The sequence below is a fragment of the Ictidomys tridecemlineatus genome, chromosome 3, assembly GCF_052094955.1.
Source record: "Ictidomys tridecemlineatus isolate mIctTri1 chromosome 3, mIctTri1.hap1, whole genome shotgun sequence".
Taxonomy (NCBI): Eukaryota; Metazoa; Chordata; class Mammalia; order Rodentia; family Sciuridae; genus Ictidomys; species Ictidomys tridecemlineatus.
The window spans coordinates 169,371,997-169,398,397 of NC_135479.1; the positions used below are offsets into that span (position 1 = coordinate 169,371,997).

At 32.2% G+C, this 26,401-nt stretch overlaps 1 protein-coding gene across 5 annotated transcripts in view; it reads right to left on the reverse strand.

The window, feature by feature from the left end:
* Epha6 (EPH receptor A6) overlaps positions 1-26,401 on the reverse strand; it is a 792,729-nt gene that overhangs the window by 712,290 nt on the left and 54,038 nt on the right. For all 5 annotated transcript variants that reach the window (XM_078044415.1, XM_040270502.2, XM_005336763.4 and 2 more), the window contains exon 2: positions 22,623-22,687. In XM_078044415.1, coding sequence (XP_077900541.1) covers positions 22,623-22,687 — 65 coding nt within the window. The remainder of the gene's footprint in view (positions 1-22,622; positions 22,688-26,401) is intronic.

The window sequence follows — 26,401 nt, forward strand, 5'->3', positions numbered from 1 at the left end:
TCCCTTCATTGGGAGTTTAAGTTATAAATAATAGGGTTTTGTTTTTATCATATCTGCTATAATTCTAATAATTTTGCAGGTCCAAACATTTTACTTATATTATAAAAGTATATAAATGTATGTACTATCATCTGTAATGTTATTTACTTTAAAAAATAACAAAAACATAAAAGCCACCTTCTCCCAGAGTGCTTTAATTCCAACCCTGAATCCAGGATATAATTGGCTTACCATAATATAACAATTTAGAGGACACCAAATAATTTGTTTATTTTTGCATGCATATTTTGCAAACATAATAATTCCAAAATGTTTATAGACATTGTTTTTTACAAAGGTTATGAGATACACATATATACATCTTGAAATAACTTATTATTTAGCCAAACATATCATGAGTATCCCTCACAAATCTGTACATATAAATCTATCAACTTACCCCTTTTATGACAGTGAGCATCCTTAAATGCTTGGACCTACTGCTGGTCATATTACTATACTTGGATTAACTTAGGGCCCATGGCAGAGATTTTCAGAATCTTCTGGATGATGAATCTCATCAAATTGGCCCAAACTGACACTTACAGAAGGATTCAATCTCTTTGAGCATTAGCCTCTCTAAGCAGGCTGCCTCCAGTCATGGAATGTCACTACTTATGCACAGAAGTGATACAAGCTCTCTTCCACTCTGAACCAAACGTGGAGCTACAGCCAACATATGAGTTGCCTTTCCAATAAAAGAGATAGGACCAACTTCCTATCACGTCATGAAACCAAATTTATATTCAAACTATGTCCTGTTATGTTCATATATGATTCAGAATGAGGGAATTCATGGATATTCTAGTTATTTCCATTTTTTTCCTCACACTGTAAAAATAGCTACAGGATTGACTGATGATGTCACTAAACCTTTGTTTTTTCAAATGTTTCCTCATGTCCTCCTCCTCATAACAAGTTATTATTGTAAATCAGTCTTTGAGCAGACTCGACTGACAGAGATGAACTGGATGCTTAATCTCACTGGCACGTGTCACAGCTTGTTCCTGTGACCAGGACATTCCATGTAAAGCTTCTTATTAAGTAACATTCTTAAGATAATGAGGAATTTCCAAAAGCAAACATCTTTTTCCATGCCTACCAGTACCACCAAATTCTCTGTTCCTCATAACCCCTATTTCTTTCCCATTTTCTACACTTTCGAATTCATTATATTCACTAACTTCTTCCTTTTCCCTCTATTAACTATCTTCCTTTATAGTTGAGGACTCAAAAATATATTACTGAAATATTTAGCTCTTCAAATACCCTTTATTTTAAAGGAGACTCATATTCAATAAGATAACCTCATATAACTGAACTTAAAGTCATGTGAAACAGAGAATTTAAAAAATAATTTTCCTTTCCCCCCTCAAGAGGTGTTACCTTGGCTAAAGGGGGAAAAAATTCTTTAATTTTTTTAAAAAATTAAGTTAACCTTCAAAGTACTTTCAGTGATATTAATGATTTTCAGTACCAGTTAATTTTATCTGCAGTAATATAACTGAGATCAAAGAGACTTGCATGTAAGAAAAATATTAATTCATTATATGTAGAATCTAATTAAACACGCAGTAACTTACATTTTTCCTCCAAATAACATAGGTAATTTATCCCTTCTGTGGGATTTTACAAACAGATGACATCAATTTACACAGTCATACCACTGAATTAGAACCTTTTTTTCTTGTTCGTTCACAAACTATGATGCATTGACTATGATTAAAAAAGTTTATCTAGTCATTACTTTTCTCTATGTTAAGGCATGTAACAGAAAAACATTTTTCCAGTAAAAGTTAGTAGATAATAAAAAGATAGCAGAACTGAACATTCTGTTTATAGGAATTGTCCCAGGGTAATTAATAACAGTGCCCACTTCATTCTCAAAAGAAACAAGTTGGATAATAATTTAATTTCTCATGATTTGTAATAGAGAATACATCAAAGCCTCAAAGTGGGAAGCATGTGTATGATCACTAGTAAAGAGAGATAAATTATTATGTATTTCCATACTTCAAGAACTTTTCAAATTTCATACAAGGGCTGTTGGAGGCCATACCTAAGTTGTGAGTTAAGATTATTTCATCAAATTAGAGAAAAATTTGCAACATCTCTTTGTTTCCATTCTTCTGTGTTTTGTATTTAATAGCATTTCTTCAGACTTCACTAAAGGTGGCATCCACCATGACAATAGGACTACTGCTAATAATAAAATGTTCAACAGAAGACACAGAACAATTAATTGCTTTACTAGCATATAAATAACTACTACTACTACTACTATTATTATTGTTTTTATTAATGCTTATGTGTTTAATTCCCCTTAGCTTTCCTTAATGAGAATGAGTAAATCATAGTATTAGGTGTTAACCTTGAAGAGACAGTGAATGAAAGTACTAACCTCATATTGAATCTGCTGATGTATTTGATTGTTACATTGCTATACTTTAAATCATAAATTTAAATTTTATATTACAATGAACATTAATAATCTGACATATAGTGGCTGAAGAGTGTCACAGGAAACTTCACATCGACCTAGAACCTGTAAATGTGACCTTATTTTGAAATAAGAGTTTTTGCATATATAATCAAGTTAAGATTATAATAAATTAGAACAGATCCTAACTACAATGACTACACTTCTTTCAAGGCCACCTGAAGACACCTACACACAGAGAGGGAATATTGCCATGAGAAGGTAGAGACAGAAGGTAGGATGATGATGTAGCTAAATTAGGCAAAGGAAGCTAAATATTGCTGAAGACACCAGAAATTTGGAAGGGAGAAGAAGGATGGTCTCCTGGAGCCTTGAGAGAAGCTTGGCCTTACCAATAACTTAATTTCATAGTTTTGGCTTTTAGATCTATGATATAAATTCCTGTTATATTAAAACAACCAGTTTCTGGTATTTTGTCAAGGTAGCCACAGGAAATTAAGATATAACATCATATAATAATTCCTGATTACTCATAATGAGTTATTGGAATTATCTACAAATTACACTTCTTACATGCACACACAAAGATTCAATGGTCATATACATTATTTAAATAATTTATAAATGTAAAACAATGGGAACATAAGAATCCTTGGAAATTTTGAGAAAATCAACTCCTCAAATGAGACAAGTGGTAGCTGGAATTAGGGGATAATGATGCTAAAGTTAAGAGCTCGAATGGCCCCCAAAGACCCATGTATTGAGGGCCAGGTCCTCAGCCTGTGGCAGTACTAGAAGTTAGTGGAACCTTTAGGAGGTAGGACCTAGAAGAAGCAAGTTAGGTCCCTGCGGAAATGTCCTTGAGGGGGATATTAGGACACTACTAGCCCCTTTCTCTTTCTGTGCTTTCTGGTTGCCATGAGATGAGTAGTTTCTTCTACCATGCTTTCACCATGTGTACTGCTAACAGCCCACCAAAAGCAAAAGGTCCTTTGATCATGGACTGAAATCTCTGACACCATGACCCAAGATAAATTTTTCATCCATGTAAGTTGATTATCTCAGGAATTTTGATAGTTACAAAAACCTGATTGACACAGGAGGAAAGATTTCCAAAGCTGCAAAATTACCTTCTATTGTGTATGTTAAAACAGAGTTCTTCTATCAGTATTTTTTTCCTATTTCAACATAAAGCTATTTCTTACCGTTAGCATGGCTCCCTATAACAATATTTAAATCACAATATAAATATTTAAAAGTAATTATGCAGGTAGAGTTCATTATTTTAATATTTTAAGTATATTTGGAATAATAAATATTAAAGTGTAAATTTATTATATGTGTCATGGCTTGATGAGTGTCCACCATCCCAAAGGACCATTTGCTAAAGGCTTGGTCCCAAGGGTAGTACTATTGGTAAGTTCTGTGGAACTTTAGGAGGTGGGAGGTCATTAGGTCACTGCGTGGAGAGCATGCTTTTAAGGGGGATTAAGGTCCTTCTTTTGCTGTCTCCTGGCCCATGACAAATAGCTTATCCCACCATACATTTTTCACCATTGCCATCTAGTGTCTTCACAAGAGGCACAGCAGAATAGAGCCACCCAATCTTAGACTAACATTCTAGAACTATGAGCCAAATTGCTAATAAGTTAATTGCCTCAGGTTATTTCACTACAGTAATGCACAGCTAACAAATACAATATGTAAGAACTAAACTTCACTTCCACAAGTGTCCCATTTAAGGGTTAAATTTCAACTATGCATCATCGTTTTTCACAGATATTTCATTTTTTTTTAGCAATATTTACTTCAAAATAAAAACAATGTGATTTCTTAAAATCCAAGTAATGTAAAACATGATAAAAATCAATATTTTCCTTTTTATTCATTTACAGGTCAAAAATCTTAAGATTTTAGGATTTAACAATTAGGTTTTGAGAAATACCTGGCACTAAGTAACAGCAGTAACTACTTCACTAATGAGATCTCTTCATTCCATAATGCCCACTATACTTTCTGTGGTCAAAGAGAGAAATTATCAAATTCACATATCCTTAGATGCTGAGATATTCTGTGAAGATTTCTGTAATAGATTGATACTGTCGATCAAAGCACTCAAAAATACTTATGCATTTTGCAATCCATTTGGAAAAAAATTTTAAATAAAGGAAGTCATGAACTAAATTTTTACATTAGCACATCTCCCCATTTATTTTGCTATTATCTCTGTATATGCAGCTGTATTAGAGTTTCTGTTATCTTTGTTAACATCTGCTCAGTGACAAATGACATATTTAGTTTTATACAGAATAACAGGCTGCAGGAAAGTATATTTTTAAGGACACTCAACCTGGACAGACTGCCTTTTCAAACAGAGAGAGAGTCTCAGGGCTGAGTATACATAAAGATACATTTAAAAGTGAATACCATTCTTTCTGTTTCCAAACTGAAAAATGAAAAGAAAGAAACAAAGGCTAAGTATGTTAAGTGAGTATGGTAAGGTGTTAGTACCTACCTAGGTCTGCTTGGAAACAAATAAGATAGTCCTCAAAGAGGTACTGTAAGAAGAAATTTGGTCTGCTAATACACATAGTGAGATCACTATTTGGTATCAACAATCTTGTTAAATGGCATGTGTGCTAAACTGAAGCTTCATATGACACATCAAATAGGTTACTGGCATTGAATGCCAAATGATGTTTTAATAAAAATTTCATCAACAATGTGTTGGCAAGTGTGGATATCTTTGAGGGAATAGCAATAGTATATATTTCTAAACAACTTTCTTTTTAAAATATTTCTTGATTACAATAAAATTAAAATATTTTCATAGTGATATTTTTCCCTGAAAAGCTATAATGATATTTGGGGAAAAATATTTCAAGCTTGTGGTAGTTATTTAATACAAAGCAGAAATGTTCACATTCTTGCTTTTAAATATAATCTTGAGTGCTGTTTTGCAAAAGGGCTAGTTCTAAAATTTTAAACAAATGGCTTACTCTATTCAACTCTAATGAATTAAAACTTTGCAAAAACTAGAGAGACAAAAGGCCCTCATATCCAAAAATTTCCCATCAAAGTGACACCATAATCCCACATTCCTATGCCCATTCTCCTTTCCAACAAATAATAAAATGCAAAACTTGAAAGTCCTACAGACAGGATAAAAACAAAATAAGAAATCACAGAAGAAAAACTACAGGAATGCAAAGCACTAAGAAGACTAGATGCCACAGGCCTGCAGAGACTCTGGTATGAAAGCAAGACCAAGATTGGTAGCAGGGACTTTTAATTATTCTGGCAGGCCAAAAAACACAAAAGTCACTCATGTGATACTGAAGACAGGGGCCAGGCTTACCGCTGACTTTATATGCCATTTCATTACTCACTTCAACACATGAAAAGAAGTTAAAAAACAAACATTGTGTACTGAGCAATCTGAAGACTTAATTTGGTGGCAAGGAACTGAACCAACTTGAAGAAAGGAAGTGAAAGGCCAAAGTAGTGAATCAAATAAGTCAATAACCAAAACATAAAGGGAACATGGATGAAAATAATTTCATAATAAATATGAAAAGATTAATAAGCACATGTAAGATGAAAATAGTGACAATGACAGAAAAACCTCCTTAATGAAAATAATAAAAATATAAAGGGGGCTTCAGAGTGATTTGAAGCAAAAAAAGAGATGACAGCAAAAAGAATCAGAGACATTAGAATACAATACTAATTATTTATCCTGATTTACCTAAGAGAGAGAAGGAATTTAAAATCATGAAAGGGCACTTAAGAAATATAGGGACTAGACTAAAAAGTTCAAACATTTATCTCATGGCACTCATGAGGGAATAATACTTGAGAGTTTTCTAGATGAGAATAAAACAAGAAACAAGAAAACCCCTTGAGTCGTAAAATTAAAAGTGGATTCTGAGATTTGAGCTGACATTGCACCGACAAAAATGCCCACCAATTATTCCTTGAATTTCCTCCACATCTGACTCCCCTTGATGTGAACTGACATACAGCTAGTTCTGGTCAATGCACTGTAAGAAATGAGGTGTCAGGTTTGGGCCTAAGCATGGAGGACATTGTGTGCATTCTCCTTCTCCTGTGATTCATCTTACACTTTAAAAAACGATCTGTGGCACAATTCATACTTTTTCTAGGACAACTGTAATATACCAGAACTCTGTCAGGCAAGCCAGACCTTATGGCTATCCAAACAATTAGTAAAGTGTTTACCAATAGCAGGAATAAAAAATAAATATAATATTTTGGCTGTGCAGCTTTCTTTACTAGAGATTTATAATGTGGAAATTTCATAGTACAATTTCTCACTGGTAAACATAAGGAAATTCCTTCTAATATGCAATGGAAAGTACTGATTTTAAGGCAAGCATATAATTGAATTATATTAATAACATTACTAAATGAGCTAATTCAATGATAGATTTAATTCTTGCTCCCCAAAACACTATCTTTAAGAATGTATATTCAAAGCTACACACACACACACACACACACACACACACACACACACACACACACACACACTCCTAGTTTTATGTTTTTACTTGAAAGACTTTAATTTCATTGAAATATTTTTATATACATTGCTTCTTAATTACAGGGGAGATGAAGACTATATTAAGCATTACATTTATAAGCCAATAGGTTTTGCTTTGCTGAAATAAAACAAAGTCAAACCCTTTTAAGAACCTATTTTTCTTACTATGGTACATTACTTCAAAATACTAATTGCATGGAAAACAGATTATAAAAACCCATTTAACATTTAACGCTGACCTGTGCTTTTTGAAAGCTTGACTGGCTAGTATAAATTCTCTAAAATTTGCAGTCCATCTATCAACCATTAAAGATCCATATGTTCTTCTTTTTATTCTCATCTTAATAACAAGGTGCAGGATTAATAACCTTCTGGGGTTAATATCTCCCACATGTGATTCAAATCATCAACTGTTCTAAACCGGTCATTAATTCTTTGAAAGTGTATTATGCCTTGATTGGTGTTGCTTAAACAGCTTATAAGCTTTTTTATAGTCTTTTTTATTTCATAGGTAAATATCTTTTCCTTCCACCTTTAAACTCCCATTCTGGTGAGAAATTTGATAATGAGGCGATGAATTGGATTGTCTAAAATACAAATATAAAAGTTAATATATAAACTTTTCTACTTGTACTCAAAACAAATGAAAAGAACTCAGTTCAATTTTCACCTTTTTTTAACAGCTGATTCTGTAGAAAGCAGTATAATACCTCCAAAACTATCTCCATTCCAGAGATAACTGCAAAATACACCCTTTAAGCAATGTCCTATCTGAAATGGTGCCACTGGTGAATCCACTTAGCTATTCAGCCAATTTTTAGGGAGCTTCCACTATATGGTGGTTATTCTGCCTCCTAACTCACAGAAATCAAACAAAGTATCATTCTAAGAATTCACAATCCAGTAAGAGACAGACATTAGAACAGTGTGAGATAAATGCAATGACAGGTATGAATTTCAGATGTTCCAAAAAAAAAAAAAAAGTTGTTTCCCAATTCCATCTTCAACAATGTAAAGATTTCCAGAAAAGGGGAAGAATCATTTGTGCCTTTAAAGACCAATAGGAGAAAGGGAGATCCAGAAGGTGGAGACTGAAAAAAGGAGAGATAAAAGGTTTTTCCAGTCAGGCTCAACAGCATGATCCTTCATCCAGAAACAAGAAACAAATCTCATGGAAAAAAACCCTCAGCTTCTGGAAAGCTGGCAACAAGATGGTTCAAGATCAGAGGATGTTAGAAGATGAAGACAGAAAGGCATCTACAGGTTAAATGGTAGGTAGTAGTAGGAGGAGGCTGAAGTAGGACAGAGATATGGGTATAAAACATTCAATTTAGAAGATAAGTTCTACAAACAGGTTGAGGTATGTTTTGAAAAGACTGGAGAAAGGGCTGGAGAAAGACAGCAAGTGATCAATTTAGGACACATCATGGTAATATGTAGAAGAAATAATTAAGAGTCAAACTATTAACAGTAATAGATGAAACTGATGATACTTGAAGGAGTTTTAAGAGAATCAGCAAGATATGGTAGCTAGATATAGGGGTCTAAGAAGAAACTGGTCACTTAAAATAGTAAATGATTATAAATCATCTAGTCTAACATGTTTTATCTGGTCTTTCACTAATGGTCTCTTAGAGTTTTGAATGTCTTTTTTTGGATTAAGATGTAGACTCATTTATAAATAAAATAATTTATATTTTATTCTAGTTAAAACACTTATAAAACAATCTTAGGTTTTATATTATAGAAACCCATATTTTAAAAATGAAAACTTCAGGGACTGGGGTATTGGCTCGGTGGTAGAGTGTCCGCCTATTGCTTGTGAGGCGCTGGGTTCAATCCTCATCACCACATATGATTAAATAAAAAATAAATATATTAAAAAATGAGAACTTCTTTTAGAAGTAGGAGACCTGAAGTGAAACTACTGAAGTACTAATGCAAAAATAAAAAGAATTGAAAAATTACTATATGATGTAAGTTAAGGATATGTGGCTTAAAGCAGTTCATAGCTTTTTAACAATGTATGTTTACAGGAAGAAATTTCCAGGACCATACATAAAAGAATAGCAGAGATACCAGAGAAACAAAGTTTGTACATTTATACTTTCAGCTGACCAAAAAATGAGGCTAATGACATGTTCACAGATTCAGTGAACACTTCACATATGATTTCCTAAGTCACTATAAGCTGCTTTTCCATCACTTCTCTTCCTTATCATAGAATTAATCCCATCATTATCTAATACATGCTCTTTCAGCTAATGAAAATTAAGGCAGCAATTCATTTTCTTTGCAGATGATGCTTCACAGAAAGGAATACTCTTAGGAGAGAGAGAAGTGACATGAATCATGTAGTTGCTTAGATATTAAGTATTTTAAAGTTCATCCACTCTAATAAATTATGCACATTCAGTCACCTGTTTCCCACATTGCCTGTACATAGGGAAGGTTATTTACTCATGCATGAGTTGGGCTTATGCTGTCAACTCATATGAATTTCCTTGAGGAAATTCTATCTTCCATGGCTTTTCTTGTTTATTGGTCTGCCTCAAAATAGTGCCAGTAGCTCATTCCTGGTAATTATTATTTATTACTACTACCACTGGAAGTATTACAATCCACATTTAAAATCTGGCCTTCCAAATTAAGGGAATTCACTTTTTTTTAAAAAAAAATTGTCATTGTAGATGGACAGAACATCTTTATTTATTTTTATGAGGTGCTGCTGATGGAACTCAGTGCCTCACACATCCTAGGCAAGCCCTCTGCCACTGAGCTAAAAGCCTCAGCCCAAGAACTCACTTTTTTAAAAACTGACATGTAATGCTTGTATTGTACATACTTACACATTAAAATGTGATGATTCAATGCAAGTACACATTATGTAAGGAGCAAATCAGAGAAAGAACTGGACTTGGAGATTCAGCAGCAACATAATTAGCTCAAGAGTTACTGACTACCCCAGTGTTTCTTTTTCTCATGCCTTTTCTTCTACCTTTACTTTGGTCTTACTACTGATGGCTGCCCTTTCACTGTTGCTCTTTTCTGTTCTAGAACTGTCATTTGCATGACTAGTTTATCAAAGTCCCTCTACTCTAACCCTTCCACATGTATCTTTCTGTACATCTTTACAGCAGAAGACTCCGTTTTCCATTTTCCTTGGGTGCTTAACATAGAAATCTTGAATTGCTAACAAAATGAATCTGATTAGGTTAGCTATTTATGAAAATCCACATGTGAGAGGTGACAGGCAGCTCAGTGGTTGGGATGCCTTTATATGATATATCCATCTTTGTTCCAATAAGATGTGATTGAGGCACTAGGGTATTATAGCACCAACTGGTACTGATATTCCTTAGCAAGTATTTTGATTAGATAAGTTACTTAGAATATGATTTGAGAGTGACAGACACTTTTATATTTCTAGTGTACTTATTACTGGATGGTATGTTTTTTACTAGATTAGTCTATAATTTAGTATAAAATATAGACTAAATTATACTAAATTATAAATCTTATACTAAATTTTATACTAAATTATAAATTATAGCAATAACAGGTTGTAATAAAGCCATAGTTGCAATATATAAGCACAAAGAGATAAAACTAAAAATGACACACCAATGAAATTTTTCTTTAGTTTTTCAATGCAAACATGCAACAAAATCCTTATTCAACTCACTAAACAAATATGTATAATAATTAACCATCCTTAGCTTTCGGATATCCTCTTGTTTTCATAGATGAATTAACCTTTCAGTACTTTTCTATAACCGTGTATCAAACAAAATCTGTTTCAAACAACACTGCAAGTATATTCAGTCTTTTCTAGATCAGTTTTACAGGTTTTTTATACCCTGCACAGCATCAATGTCAATTATCAATCCATAGTTATAGGTATCTTATAATAGATAAGAGTTCTGGATTTGGGATTGAGGTAACCCTGGTTTTAATTACTATTATCACAAACTTGGGCAGGTTTTGAAAATTGTCTCAGGGTCAGTTTTTTCATCTATAACAGTGCTAAAAATATTTACACTACATCAATTTACAAAGATTAAACAAAAACTACTAAATATAAAAAAAATGTCTCAGTGCAGTTCTTATTTTTGACTAACACCACATTAATAACTTAAATGTTCTGGGGCAAAAATTTACATAGTTCTTCCTGTGAAGACAGGAACTAAATTTCTAAGAGCTCTTGAGTGTATCATGTTCTACTTCTTAGATTGTGCACCACAGAAAATCTCCAAAGCCTTCCTTTATTTTTTTAAATTAGGAATAATGACAATAATTCCTGCATACAAAGTTCTAACAGTGATTTATTTTTTAAATTCAACAGACTTGAAAATCAAGTTTACCACTACCAATAGTGATTGAAGTGCAGAGAAAGTAAAAAGAATTTAGTGTAACCTATGTGATTCTGCAATCTGTATTTGGGGTAAAAATGGGAGTTCATAACTCACTTGAAACTATTGTTCGAAGTATGATATGTCAAGAGCTTTGTAATGTTGTGAACAACCAATAAAAAAAAAAAAAGAATTTAGTGCACTGAAAGAAAAAAAGGTCAGCAAATATTAAGTCAAATTCATGAAACTTTTAAGCAAATATTTTAACCAATACATAATGATTGTAAGTGTCAAAAATACAATATTTTTTTCTCAATTCAGCTTCTAAGAAGTTTAGAAGTTACTAAAGAATAAGTAAAATTTCCAACATTTTCATGAAAATTTTCAACATCTTTAGCCATCAGGGAAATGCAAATCAAAACTACACTGAGATTCCACCTCACTCCCATCAGAATGGTAATCATCAAGAATACAAATAATAATAAATGCTGACAAGGAAGCAGGGGAAAAGGAACTTTTAAACACCCTTGGTGAAAATGTAAATTAGTACAACCACATGGAAATCAGTATGAAGGTTTTTCAAAATACTAAAAATAATTCTACTCTTTGATCCAATTATCCCAAAACCTTGGTAAATACCAAAATAATTAAAGTTGGCATACTAAAGACTAATGTTAAGATACATGCCTACCCATTTTCATCACAGCACAACAAATAGACACCTAGGCTGATCCTATAACTTGGCTATCAGCAAATGAATGGACAAATAAAATATAATTTTATACACACACACACACACGGGAGTGAGATTCAGCTATAAAGAATGAGATTTGGGCTGGGGATGTGGCTCAAGTAGTAATGCCCTCACCTGGCATGCATGGGGCGCTGGGTTCGATCCTCAGCACCACATAAAAATAAAATAAAGATGTTGTGTCCACCAAAAACTGAAAAATAAATATTAAAATATTCTCTTTCTCTTCTATCTTTTTTTTAAAAGAGTGAGATTATGCCATTTGCAGGAAAATGGATGGAACTGGAGACCATCATATGAATCAAAGTGAGCCAGACTCGAAAGACAAGTGTCTTATGTTTCCTCTCATACCTAAGCTAGTGGTGGTGGGATAGGGAGGACATCATTAAAGTAGAAGGGAAACCAATGGGTAGAAGAAGGGAAACCAATGGGTAGAAGAAGGGAAAACAATGGGTAGATGAAGGGAAGCAGTGGGTAGGAGGGGAGAGCAAAGGAGAGGTACTTGGAAGTGAAGTTCATCAAATTATGATATACACATATATCAGTGTGCCTTAATGACCCCCCTATTCTATGTAATGAATATGAATCAATACAAAAAAAAAGAAAAAAAATAGAAGTTACTTTTCCATTTTAATAGGTAAAAATCTGAATGAACTGAAAATTCAACTCTTCTTAAATCAGAGAAGTACAATCACAAGGCAATCCACTCCTCCGCAATTTGGAGAGACAATGGTACAGAGAATCACAACCCAGAGAAGTAGAAACCTACCTATAGAAACTCTGTAGGAACCATCCTAGTTAAACCTAAACTTAATTGACAAATTTCTTGGAGTGTAGCATAAACAATTCTGATAGTTAAAACTCCAGGAGGATGTCCTTGCATATAGTGGGGAATATCAGGAAATCCGGAAAGCTCAGAAAAAGCCGAGAAGGATAGATGTCAGAAAACAAAACAAAAACCCTTACACCTAGGCACATAATATTGGAACTTCAAAAAAACCAAAGATAAAAAAAAAATATCTTGGAAAAAGCCAGTGAAATTAAACACCTTACTTATAGAGCAGCAAAGATAAAATTACATCTGACTGTCCAGAAATCATGCAAGAATAGTATAGAGTAAAATATGTAATGTTCAGCAATAAAACAAAGATTTGAAAACTAATAAATCTGAAAATATGTACCTTACAAAATGTCCCTCAAAAATAAAAAAGAAAAAGATTTTCTGACAAAAATTGAAAGGATTTGTTACTAAACACACTTTACAAAAAATGTTGAAGAAGTTCTTCAGAAAGAAGGAAAATAAAGACACTCAGAAATCTGGAGCTACTTAAAGAAAGGAAGAGCAGAGGAAAATGTAACCTCAAAAAATTCCCTGTCTTTCATTGCCCAGTTTCCCTTTGCTCTTGCCCACAGGAGCCACAGGAGGTCTCCAGGCGATTCTGAGCTCACCAATGCTGATATGTGTCTCAAATAGGGACAAGCCCTTGAAAGGAGCAATCCCAAGAAGCAAAGGTGGGTTTCAGATCATGTTCCTTCAATCAGAATAAATAGAAGAGAATGCTTGGATACTCAACTTGACCTTCATCAAAAGGCTCAGCAGTCATCCAGCAAAGATTGTTAATTTACAGGTTGCTCTTTCAAAATGTATGAAAGTCATCAAACAACAACAACAACAAAATGTAAGAATTGCATGTAGTTCCTTAGTCCCTTCCCAGTGGGAATCCCAGGTTTATTCTTTTCCTATAGAGTTGCTTTCAAGTAACACTTTAAACTGAATAAACTGTCCTCCAGACTTATCTCTTGGGTAATTCCAATTCAACAACTTTTCTGGGGCTTTTATCATACTAGCATCTCATAACTAAAGTTAATGAGTCTGTATTTATACTCAGTATTTGCTTTGGCAATCCTTGGGTGTGAGGTTAAATTCGCCATATATCATCAAAATATGTCATACATAATGAGCTGAATGCACTTCTCAGATAAAGACCATGACTACTGTTAAGGCAGTAACTTTATAATGATCACATTCCCACCCAACCACCACCTCTACTACTCAGCACAATGGTTTTCCTATGATCTATGTGCCATGAGTGACTATATTAATGAGCTAATATTTACATTTTATATATGTTTAGATAAAATGAAAATATAAAAGCACTTATTTAATAAAAAGCTGTGAAAAGTAATATTTTGTGGCTCTAGAGGAAAAAAATATGCAATACATTATGAAATTGTGATTCAGTAAAAAGTAAGTAAAAAGTCTATACAGAAATATTCATTTCAAAATATTTAGCGTCCCTGCAATAACAATAGTAGTAGTAATAGTAGTAGTAATAATGTTAATGTTTATTATGAAAAATATACTGTTAAAGTTCTTTACATTTATTAAATTAGCTGATCATCACAATAACCTAATAAAATGAATTATATTATCATAACTTCCCCTTTGTATGGATGGAGATTAGAAATTATATAGCTTTGAGATGTTAAACACCTAAATTTATTCATGAAACCTAATGCATTTTTTTCAAATATGAGACAACATAATTAAAATTAACATGATGAAAATTTAGAACATTACCACATAAGCTGTGAAGTTTCTTGGTGGAAAACTATTTAGATATATCAGTTTTGAAAATAGTAACAGTTCACTTTGACAATATAAATTATCACTAAAGTTCATTTTTTCAGAATTCAAACATATGGTAGTTTGAAAACATTTCAATGAATTATCAATGAATCAAGATGCAATACTGAAGTCTTATACCATGATAATTCTTATTATATGAAATTTGGAAACTATAATATCAAAATAAAATTATTACTAGATACTACATTCTTTAATATATATTCAGTGTTTGAAATTTCATAAACAATGATATTAGGAAATGATGCTCTTATTCATGAAAAAAATGTATGCTTTTACACAGGTTAATTATAATGTACGCTTTTTAATCACAGACGTCTTTATTTACTAGGTTCACTTGTAGCAAATATGTAGGCATAAATACCATGTGTTCCTATTTTCCTGAGATGATTAATTTTATGTCAGCTTGACTAGAGTCAGAGATACCTAGACAGCTGGTAAAACATTTCTGGGTGTGTCCCTGATGATTTTTCTTGAAGAGGTTAGCATTTGAATCAACAGAACAAGCAAAGAAGGTACTTCCTCACAAATATGGAGCCCACTGAACAAAAAAGGCAGGGGAAATTATAATTTCTTCCTATCTCTTGAGCTAGGACATTCATCTTCTCTTCTCCTTCCCTCACACACAGGAACTTATGGTTCTTGGGCCTTTGGACTTGATTTCATCAGTATACCCCTTTTCGTAAGCTTTATACCCAGTCCTTGAACTTGGAGAGAAACCCTTGTCTTCTCTGGTTCATGAGCCTTTGGACTAAGACTGAGTTACATGACTGGCTTTGTTATTTTCCAACTTGCAGACAACACATTTGGGGATATAGCCATCATAATCACATAAACCAGGTCCTATAGCAAGCCTCAATCCTACTTGGGTCAGTGAAGTCTCTCCACATCCTCTACCCCCAAAGACATCTCCTTTTTGTTCTGTTCCTCTGGAGGACTCTAATACATTAAGAATTTCAGTTTAAATCCTCTAATATCAACTGACTATGTCTAACAGATAACATCATATAATTTGCATGATCCTTCATTATCCAAGCCCTAAATATTATCAAAGACACAAACACAAAAAATACATATAATGAATTTAAAACCAACATTTGACATATGAAAAAACATATTTTTATCAATCTCTAATTTTAATCTTTAAAATAAAATGCAAACTAACATCCAAAATACTTTTTTATCATAACATTAAATTTTTCTTAAGTTTTTGTTAAAGCTGAAATCATCTAATATTGAAATAAAAATTTGATTTTAAATGTTGGACAATTATATCTAATACCAGGACAACTACATAACAAAGATATGATCCACCACCAAACATTAAAGACTAACTTTTAAAAGATAACTACCTCTTAGTAATCAAAAGAGTGAAAATAAATCAGAGACAAGAAAATACTTTTTTTCTTGCTTAAAATATCACTATAAATATAAAAACAAATTACTATTTCAGATGAATTCATGGAGTATTTAAAAATCAAATTATTTCTATCAAGAATAGTAATATGTAATTGCAGATTAAATAAATATCTTAGGGAAATCTTATTAAGAAATTTCTATATATTATAATTATCAAGCTGTATTTAGGTATAATTACTCTTACTAAACATTATGTAGCTATTAAAGAGCCAGCTGTCTTTTGAATTATAGAACCAAACTAAAAATATATAACTATTAAGTTTCAAGTAATATAAATTTAATTATTAAAGCTCAAAGGAAACAAGATTGGATTTTTAATCATGAAATTCCTTTTTGTATTGTGAGAAGCCTTCTAATCTTCTGGTTTATAGCAGTTACTTCTCATTAGTTAGAATTAATATTAGGCCAAGATGCTCCAATATGACAGACTCACGGCTGTGTGATAATAAATGGGGTCTAAGCTATAATGGATAGTAGGGGGTTTCAGTTACGACATTTAACTATGGGTCCTATTAAAATAATTGTATTTTCCTTTTGTTTATAAAATTATTTAGTGGCTAAAAGTAAACTGAGAAAGTAAAAACTTCAAAAGGAAAGAAGTCCATATGAGATGAGAGTTAACATTTCAATCAGAGTTTGGGAATCGATGGTCATTAAAAGCCTTAACACAGTGTTCTGTCCAATGTTTAGAATAATTCAAAAATTTTAAGAACTTTATTCTAGAAATTTATTCCATTCCTTATCTGTCAGTGTAATACAATAAGATGATAAGATTATGGTCTTGCAAAGTAGCTAACAGAATACTATGGAAATCAATGGAATAATGTGCACAAATTTAAATTTTTGAGCAGCATTAAAAAAGTGTTTTCACACACATAAAATACAGGCACATATTTTGACTTTTATATTTTATTATGTTAAAAGCAAGCTTCAAATATAATGGTTTAATTTTAGGAAGGTCATGTCATTTATATTTAAAGCATCTTTTCAATTTTCCAAAGCCTGTTTCATTTCCAAGGGTCTGCATTATTCTGTTAAGCAAAAGAAAACTTCAGTAATTTTTAAGTAAATTGAGAAAGGTTTTATTTTCACATTTACTTATTCGAATTGAAATACACACTATTAGATCAACTAAGACACTTAAATTCTGTCTTTTGCACTGTGGCTTAGCCTGTGATGACAGCTGTACTTCCCAATGCAACCCCCTACTACAAGGAGACAAATGAGTCTCAACAGTCCTGAAGCTTAACACACATTAAGAATTGTATGAGAACTAATATAAGAATTGATAATAATACACATTAAGAATGTACGTTTAACAATTCCATGTTTTTTCTGGAGCCATTCCTTTGCCTAGACAGTGCCTTCTATTTTCTCTTCCAGACCATATGTGATTCCTTCACAGTTTATTTAAAAAAAAAAAAAAAAAGCTGATACAACTCTTCTCATACCCAATTTTCTCTCACCAGAATTAATCCTTTCCTTAATATTCTTTCACAAAACATTACACAAAACTATGTGAAGACACTTTCTTTGGCCTTCCGATTGTGCAGTATAATTTCTATAATTTAAGACTGCCTGAGGCTAGAAAAATCTGTTATTTAAGCACACTTAACAGGATGCATGGCACACAGAGCATAAAAAAGAAGTTTGTTAAATTGAATTCTGGAAAATGGTTAAAAGAAAATAAACTATAAATTATATGTTGATACAAGCAAATGTTTCAGAAAATTAACATATTCTGTTTCCACTTTTGTAAGATATGAAGTCATTCACTCAAGACTATCCATCCCTTTTCCATGTTCAAAAAATAGGGAAGCTCACCCCCTACTCCAATGATCATAGCAATTCTATTCACAGGCACATTGTGAATGCCTACTCCTGTAACTATCAGCATAGCACTCCTGGTCATCTGGCTTCTTTAACTTAAAATGGGAGGAAAAAAATAAAGACTTATGGAATTACTGATTAAATTTATTTTATTTTATATAGTACATTTTAGTATTTCATCTCAGTTCTGTTTCTTATATAGAAAGAAAGCTTTCAATTTAAAAACGTTATTCCAAAGAAATATATAATTCACAGGAATAGTAGAATATGTTAGATAGAAATAATAGAAATACAAGATTTACTATCTACTAATAGAAATATTAGATATACTTTTTATGACAAATTACTATATTATCTAATCATATTTTCCACACATGACATATTCATTAAACTACCTAAATTAGTGCCTGAAAAAGATAATAGTTAAAATTGTTCATTCAAATTAGTCTGAATTTGAACTCAGTAAAACTAAGAACTCAAGAGTCTTATAAATCCAAATAAATAAAATTTCAATTTTAATAAGTAGCTAGAAATTATTGTTTAAATGTTATATAGTAATAAATGGTTCCCACAGATCTTATAAGTCTATTTTCATTCTTGGCATTTCTAAAAGTCTTTTTTTCAAAGTTCTTCCTTCTTACTTATTAGTTCTTTTTTTTTTTTTTTTTTAGTTATCTGTGCCTGGGTCCATCCTTTTGGACCAGCAGTTTTATTTTTATTATTATTATTAGTTGTTCAAAACATTACATAGCTCTTGACATATTATATTTCATATATTTGATTCATTTTAGCCTATAAATAGCATTAAGTTTGATACTTACTAGTAATCTATCCTCCTTATTAGAAGATAATTTAAATTGTACATTTTCTTTAACACTGTTTTCTATCCATTTTACTGTTTCCCTTGAATTGCCTTGATCTTACCTTAAAATTTATATAGTTTCATCCACATATATTGTGAAATATATCCAGGTGCTTTTATATTCAAATAGTCCTACTGTTCTCAATTAGTAAATATAGGTTATTATTTGGGAGATAACCTAAAAGTATTATAGCCCATACTAATGATAATATTTCAACGTGGTTTAGTTATTTACTTTTTAAAGTATGAATCCACATGTTAAATTTTTCCCTCCATAGTCTAAATATGTTGGTCATGGACCTTTATCTTTACCTGTTAGAATCTTAGAAGAAATAAAAAGCAACTAGCTGTGAAATGACCATCCATAAGTGTCAAGATTAAGATATATTTGGCTTAGGACTTTTGCTGAACTAACTCCTAGCTTTATGACCTTGTGAATGTTATTTAATGCACCCGAATCCTCAATTTCCACATATACCAATGAGGATGAATTATATTTGATGTACAGGACTGATCTGAGTAAAGTGTTTTGAGGTGAAGTCTAGCATGTGGCAAATGTCCAATAAAACATAACCATCAAATACTTTCCTACTTCATTCTATTTATCTTTTCTATCTATTCATTTTCTATTTTACTCTTCTTGTCCCCCTATTCTTTCTCTCTTTCCTCTTGGTAACAGTTAAGTAGTGTCCCAACTGTAAATATTGTGTGTGTTTGTGTGTGTGTGTGTGTGTGTGTGTGTGTGTAAAGGTATCAAAGAACAGAAATATGAATCAATTAGGTAAAGACTGCACATTTGTAAAAGGTCTTTCATGAAGTTTTCATGCCTCTCTCTCTCTTAGCAGAGTCACCAGAAAGACACAAGTTTAGAGTCAGAAATATCTTAGTTTTATATTCCACCATTCACCATTTGGCTGTTAGTATTACAAAATTTGTTAGTGTTTTCTATTCCTCACTCTTTTTTAGGACTAGGATTCTCTGACAAGAAAATAAATATAGGACTCACTTCAAAAGGCCATTGTGAAAACAAAATATGCTGAGGGCAGTGTCTGGAAAATAGAAAACCATGAGCTAAGTGGCTCCTTCCCTGACAGTCCTGCCCTCTCTCTTCCATAACCCCCAAATCTACTTCATAATATCCAGAGAAAATCCATCACAAGACTGACAGCAGCAAGCAACTTCATTTACGATTCTCTAAGTCTCTGCATTACCCGTTTCCTCAAAAATGAGGCCTGATTAAGCCGTACATAGCCACTAGAACAAGTTCAAATCTTCTGTTCCTCATGTGATACCTGGCTTTGACTACATGAGGCCAAGAATAATGTCTCTAATAGCTTTTTCTCATTTGTTTCAGAAAATGGAAAAGGGGGCTTTAAACTACTTAATGTTTGGAAGTGTTTATAAGTTGTTTTGTGTACTTTAGAAATTACATCTATGTATTTATTTATACATTGTGAATACCTATATGATAGATAGATATATATCTCTTATGATTATATGTATATAAGCATACACACACCTTGGAATGATATTCGAAAAGAAATGTTCATTCATTTTTTTCATTACTTAATGATAAACATGGTCCATTTAATACTTAATTAGCTGATGCTATTAACCTAAAGTTTATTTAACCCCAAACTGAAGTTTATTAATTGTCATGGAAGAGTATGAAGATAAAAGCATAATTTTACTTTTATAGATATATTTCTCAGAAATGGATTGATGAGCATTTTATTGAAATAAAATAAAAATTGAAAAAAATACAGAATATAAAATAAATCTATAAGAAAATAGGACGATAAAGTGTTAATGCTAAGCTTTGAGTTGAAAATATATATTTTAATGAAATAAAATGTCAAATTTAAACAGCAATATGTAAACATCCCAAAAAATAAAATGTGTTTTTTTTTCTTTTTTTATTGTTGGTCGTTCAAAACATTACATATTTCTTGATATATCATATTTCACAGTTTGATTCAAGAGGGTTATGAACTCCCATTTTTACCCCGTATACAGATTGCTGAATCACATCAGTTACACTTCCATTGATTTACACATTGCCATTCTAGTGTCTGTTGTATTCTGCTGCCTTTCCTATCCTCTACTATCCCCCCTTCCCTCCCCTCCCCTCCCCTCTTCTCTCTCTACCCCCTCTACTGTAAATCATTTCTTCCACTTGTATTATTCTTCCCTTACCCCTCACTTCCTCTTGTATGTAATTTTATATAACCCTGAGGATCACCTTCCATTTCCATGCAATTTCCCTTCTCTCTCCTTTTCCCTCCCACCTCTCATCCCTGTTTAATGTTAATCTTCTTCTCATGCTCTTCGTCCCTACTCTGTCCTTAGTTACTCCCCTTATATCAAAGAAGACATTTGGCATTTGTTTTTTAGGGATTGGCTAGCTTCACTTAGCATAATCTGCTCTAAATCAAAACCACCCAAAGATACCATCTCACTCCAGTAAGATTGGCAGCCATTATGAAGTCAAACAATAACAAGTGCTGGCGAGGATGTGGGGAAAAGGGTACACTTGTTCATTGTTGGTGGGACTGCAAATTGGTGCAGCCAATTTGGAAAGTAGTATGGAGATTTCTTGGAAAGCTGGGAATGGAACCACCATTTGACCCAGCTATTCCCCTCTTCTCGGTCTATTCCCTAAAGACCTAATAAGAGCATGCTACAGGGACACTGCTACATCGATGTTCATAGCAGCACAATTCACTTCATGATAGTAAGATTGTGGAACCAACCTAGATGCCCTTCAATAGATGAATGGATAAAAAAAAAATGTGACATTTATACACAATGGAGTATTACTCTGCATTAAAAAATGACAAAAATCATAGAATTTGGAGGGAAATGGATGGCATTAAAATGTGTTTTGATCAACTTTTCTTTCGAATTTAAATTTCAGATTTATTGGTAGAAGCAATGTAAAACTTATGAACAAAGAATATGATGAATGCGAAAATACAGTTTCTATGAAAAAAGATTAACTCAAGCACAGCTGAAACATTTGTTCTTATTATTGAAGAGTTTAATTAAATAGAAAAATATCAAGTAAAAAATTCACAAACCACTCTTTTATATTAGCCTAATAACAACAAATGATGAAGAAATTCATTGCAATTTGAAAATGCAAAACAGGCCAAAACATAAGAAATCAACTACAACCATAGCTAAAATGTCAGTACATGAAAAACTGTATTTTGTAAATCATACATCCCAATAAACCTTCAACATCAACTATTTCCAGCTAAGAACACAGTACATCATCTTGTCAAGTTCAAACACATACTACATTAGTAGACATATTTTCTATTCAAAACCAAATTGTTAGTGTCACACAATATACTTGTGATACTCGGAAGCTTGCTTATGCACAAACATAAGATTAACAAATGTAACATACAGAAAAGTGTCTGAAACTACACATGGAAATTTATTTCTGAAGAAAACATGGGAGATTTCTAGTGTTACTATGCATAAAACACAGCATTAAAGGGTAAGATGTAAATTAGGAGCAAGGCTTCTAAATCATTATTTTAGAATCATCCCCTTCAATCACCAGTTTAATGATATTTTAATCTTTTCTATAGGATTTAAGTTATAAATCAAAATTCATATTAAATAGAACCAAGAGTCTACTGTTCCTTCAACTCTTACAAGAGACCTTAACAAGGATGAGAATTTTTAAGACATTTAAACTTACCCCATTTAATGGATATGTCTTCCATCCTAGTTCTCCCAGCACAGTTGTCGTATCAAGCAACACAACTGGAATTAAATAAATAAAACTTGGATGAATTCCTCAACCGCTGTAAAAATGTTAAATTATTTTATTAATAATTAATTTGATTATTAATAAAATGATTACTTGTTTTTACATATTAAATATTAGCATATAATAATATCAATAATTTGATAAATGAAATAGTGATAATTTTAAAATAATGTACATACATTTAGGTTTAACAATGCTGAAATACGTAATTAAAAACAATTTAAAAGCCTTTTATAGGAGATATTGAATGATAAAAACACTGCTGTGTATCTCCACTTTTATAGTCTTTTTATACTTTTTTTTAAAAAAAATTGTTTTAAAGCCAACACACTTCTGTTTTTATGTTAATATGCTTAAGTGTTATCAGCAAAGTATGGAAACAACTTGAACTGAGTAAACTGCTATCTTTAAAGCATAGACTATATCACTGTAAGTACTAGGTATATAATAATTAATAAAGGCAAAAACAAAAACTCTGTCTTTTCTGTAATAAAAAGTAACTTCATCTGGTTTAAAACAAGGCATACATGTAAACAAATAGTAAGCACATATTCTGTTAAAATTCTAAAATAGCACTCTTGCAACTAAGCTGAACTAGCTCAGGAGGGCTTCACAAAGGACAAGGAGATCTTCAATCACATGTAGTGAAAATGTGTTTTTTGTTTTTTAAATTTTAAAAAACCATCTATAAGTAACTGAGACATGACTAAAAAGAGTTGTTCAATTTCTGGAAACTAAGAATGGAAATTATTTTGAAGTAGGAGTTTGGAAACAATGCTGGAAGGGGCTAGAGACTACCTCATTAGAGATTTTGGAATGTTTTCAGAAAGAAAGAATATACATATAGAGAGAAATATAGATATAATCAGACCGATATTTTCATCTATTAATTCCCAGGCCCCACAGAAGTATGTAGGCCATGAGTTACACTGAGAAACAATGCTTTCATAGCTCATCGTTAATTTCAGTTAATCTTGCAAAGAAGGTAGGTTTTCTTGCTTTCCAAAAAAAAAAAATTACAATGCCAATGTGATTATGACGTTTGGCATCTACTCTTTAGTATCTTTGTAAGGATTCCATAGTTCCACTTGAGTGGGATTATAAGGTACATTTTACTAATAAACTTTAGAATACAAAACTATCATTAAATTTCTGTGATAAAATTTACTCATTGCAGAATACCGGTACTAAACATTTTTTTTGTAAAACTAAGCTATAATTTTTAAATTTTTATTGCAGAATTTTCCAAACATATTGCAAAAGAGATAATAGCTTAATGATCTCTCATGTAATATTCACCTGACTTTATTAATAACCAACTTCATAGTCAATCTTGTTTTATCTATGTGTGTTTACCTTCTCTTCCACTGAAAGATTTCTCTGAAACAAATTCTAGTAATTATATCATTGCATCTGTAAAAATTTCAGCTTTTATTTCTAAAATACTTTTATACTAACTATATCTTAATTAATAGACAATAATTCCTTAATGTCAAATATCAAGTCAATATTTAATACTCTTTGTTGTCTCAAATCAACAGGAAATCAAACTCCAAATAAATGTTATATATTACAATGAGCTGGCATTCCTGTGTTTATTAAATCTCCCATTATATTTTCCAGTTACTTATTGGTTTTACTTGCTATAAAATTCACCCTTTCTAAAATATACATTTCTATGAATTGTGCAAACCCCGACGTTCATGTAACCATGGATACAATCAGGCTATAAAATATTTCCATTATTATATATATTATAAAATATTTCCCAAACTTCTTGGGATCCTTTCTTTTTAGTGAATCTCTTTCCCATACCATCCTCTGGAAATTACTAGTCTGATTGCTGTCCCTATAATTTTGTCTTTTCCAGAATTTCAAATCATATAGCATGTTGCCTTTTGAGCCTGTTTCTTGCTCTCTGCTTTTGAGCTCCATACATGTGGCTTCATGTATTAATTCCTTCTTACTCTGACAATGATTCCAGTGTATATAATTCCCTTTTGATGAACATATGGACTGTTTCTAATTGGGAAAATTGTATATGAAGCCACTATGAATTTTCATGTATAAAGTATTAAATGACCTGTTTCATTATTACAAGGGAAATAACTAGGAGATATATTACTGAGTTATACAGAGAATACTTATCCAAAAAACCTGTCAAATTGGATCCAAAATGGCCACTAAATTTTACATACCCCATAGCAGAATGTATGGTTCTATACTTTCTTCGCCTATCAGGCCCTGGTATTAGCCAGTTCCTTTTAAAGATGTTCTGACAGAGATGCTATAAAGTATCTTTGTTGTTTTATTATGTATGTCCCTTAATGACTAAATAATTATTTTTTTCACTACTTTAAATCAAATTCCTAGGGAAAAAAGATTGTTTTGTCCCACATTCCATGAAATACCACTGAACAACTCCCTCATTTCCTGCATTTTCTTTAAATAGGTAGATATATCTATATCTCGTGACTTGATCGGATTCACATTTTTTTTTTTTTTTTGGTCTGCCAACTTCACTGGTGGTGTTTCAGAGCTCACATCCCAGAAAATAGGGAAAATATCAACATGAACATAAAACAAAAAGATTTAGCAATCAACTTTCATACACTTCCACTGATGAAAAAATAAATAATTTGAGCGTACACAAGGGTAATGACCATAAGAGACTGAAACGCTTCACATATGCTTAAATCCATGCATTAAAATTGACTATATGCCTAGTGTTAACTTTTGCTGGATGTTAGAAAAACATTTTTAAAACTGGTTAAGTAAACTGAAAAGAGTAAAGTATGTTATTATCCTTTTCTCCATGAACTATTTCTACATAACAAAACAGTTAATGAAGGACATTTCTCTTATTGAAATATTCCAGTTAATAAATTAAGAAGGAATGACTGAATTAGGCTACACCATTTGCTAGTGATAATTAATAAATATATTTAGGTAATGGTTTTCCATGGCTGCTAACATCACAGAAAGAAATAAAAGGGGACAAGAGTTAGAGCTTTGAAAAAGTCTTTTTTTTTTTGTAGTTTAATTTACTCTATATTACCACACAATTCTAACAAACCTGGAAGTGACAGAATAAAAAGCACAGTAAGGATAAAACACACACACACACACACACACACACACACACACACACACAATGACATCTGTGAACGAATATGGATTCATTCAATGCAACAAAAATAATCTCACATATTAGACAAAAAGATAAACACAGCACTATTAAACAGTCAAAGCAATAAGATTATCTTGTTACTGAATGAACATTCTTTTTATTTTGGTATGGGGGCTAATCAAGATGGTCCACTTGATTGGATTAAGAGATGCCCCAAATTAAGAAGTTTCTTGGCATGTCCATGAGTATGTTTCCGGGAATGATGGGCATGACAGAGTCAAGCTGAAGGAGAAACTCAGCCTAAGGTGGGCAGCAACTTCTAATAGGTTGGGGACTGGATGGAACCAAAAGGAGGAGGAAGCCAAACAAATGCAAACTCTTTTGTTCTTCAACAGGTGTTCCAATTGCTAGTGTGATCCCCTGAGGAACTCAGACTCCTGCTCCTTCACTATCCCCCAGCAGACTCTGAGCAGAGACTCCCTAGGAAGTTTCAGGCCTTTGGTATGGAACTGGAGCTGCATCTTTGATGCCTCTTCTGAAGCTCCAACTGCCTGGACTGAGGAGCTACTGGTTTCTC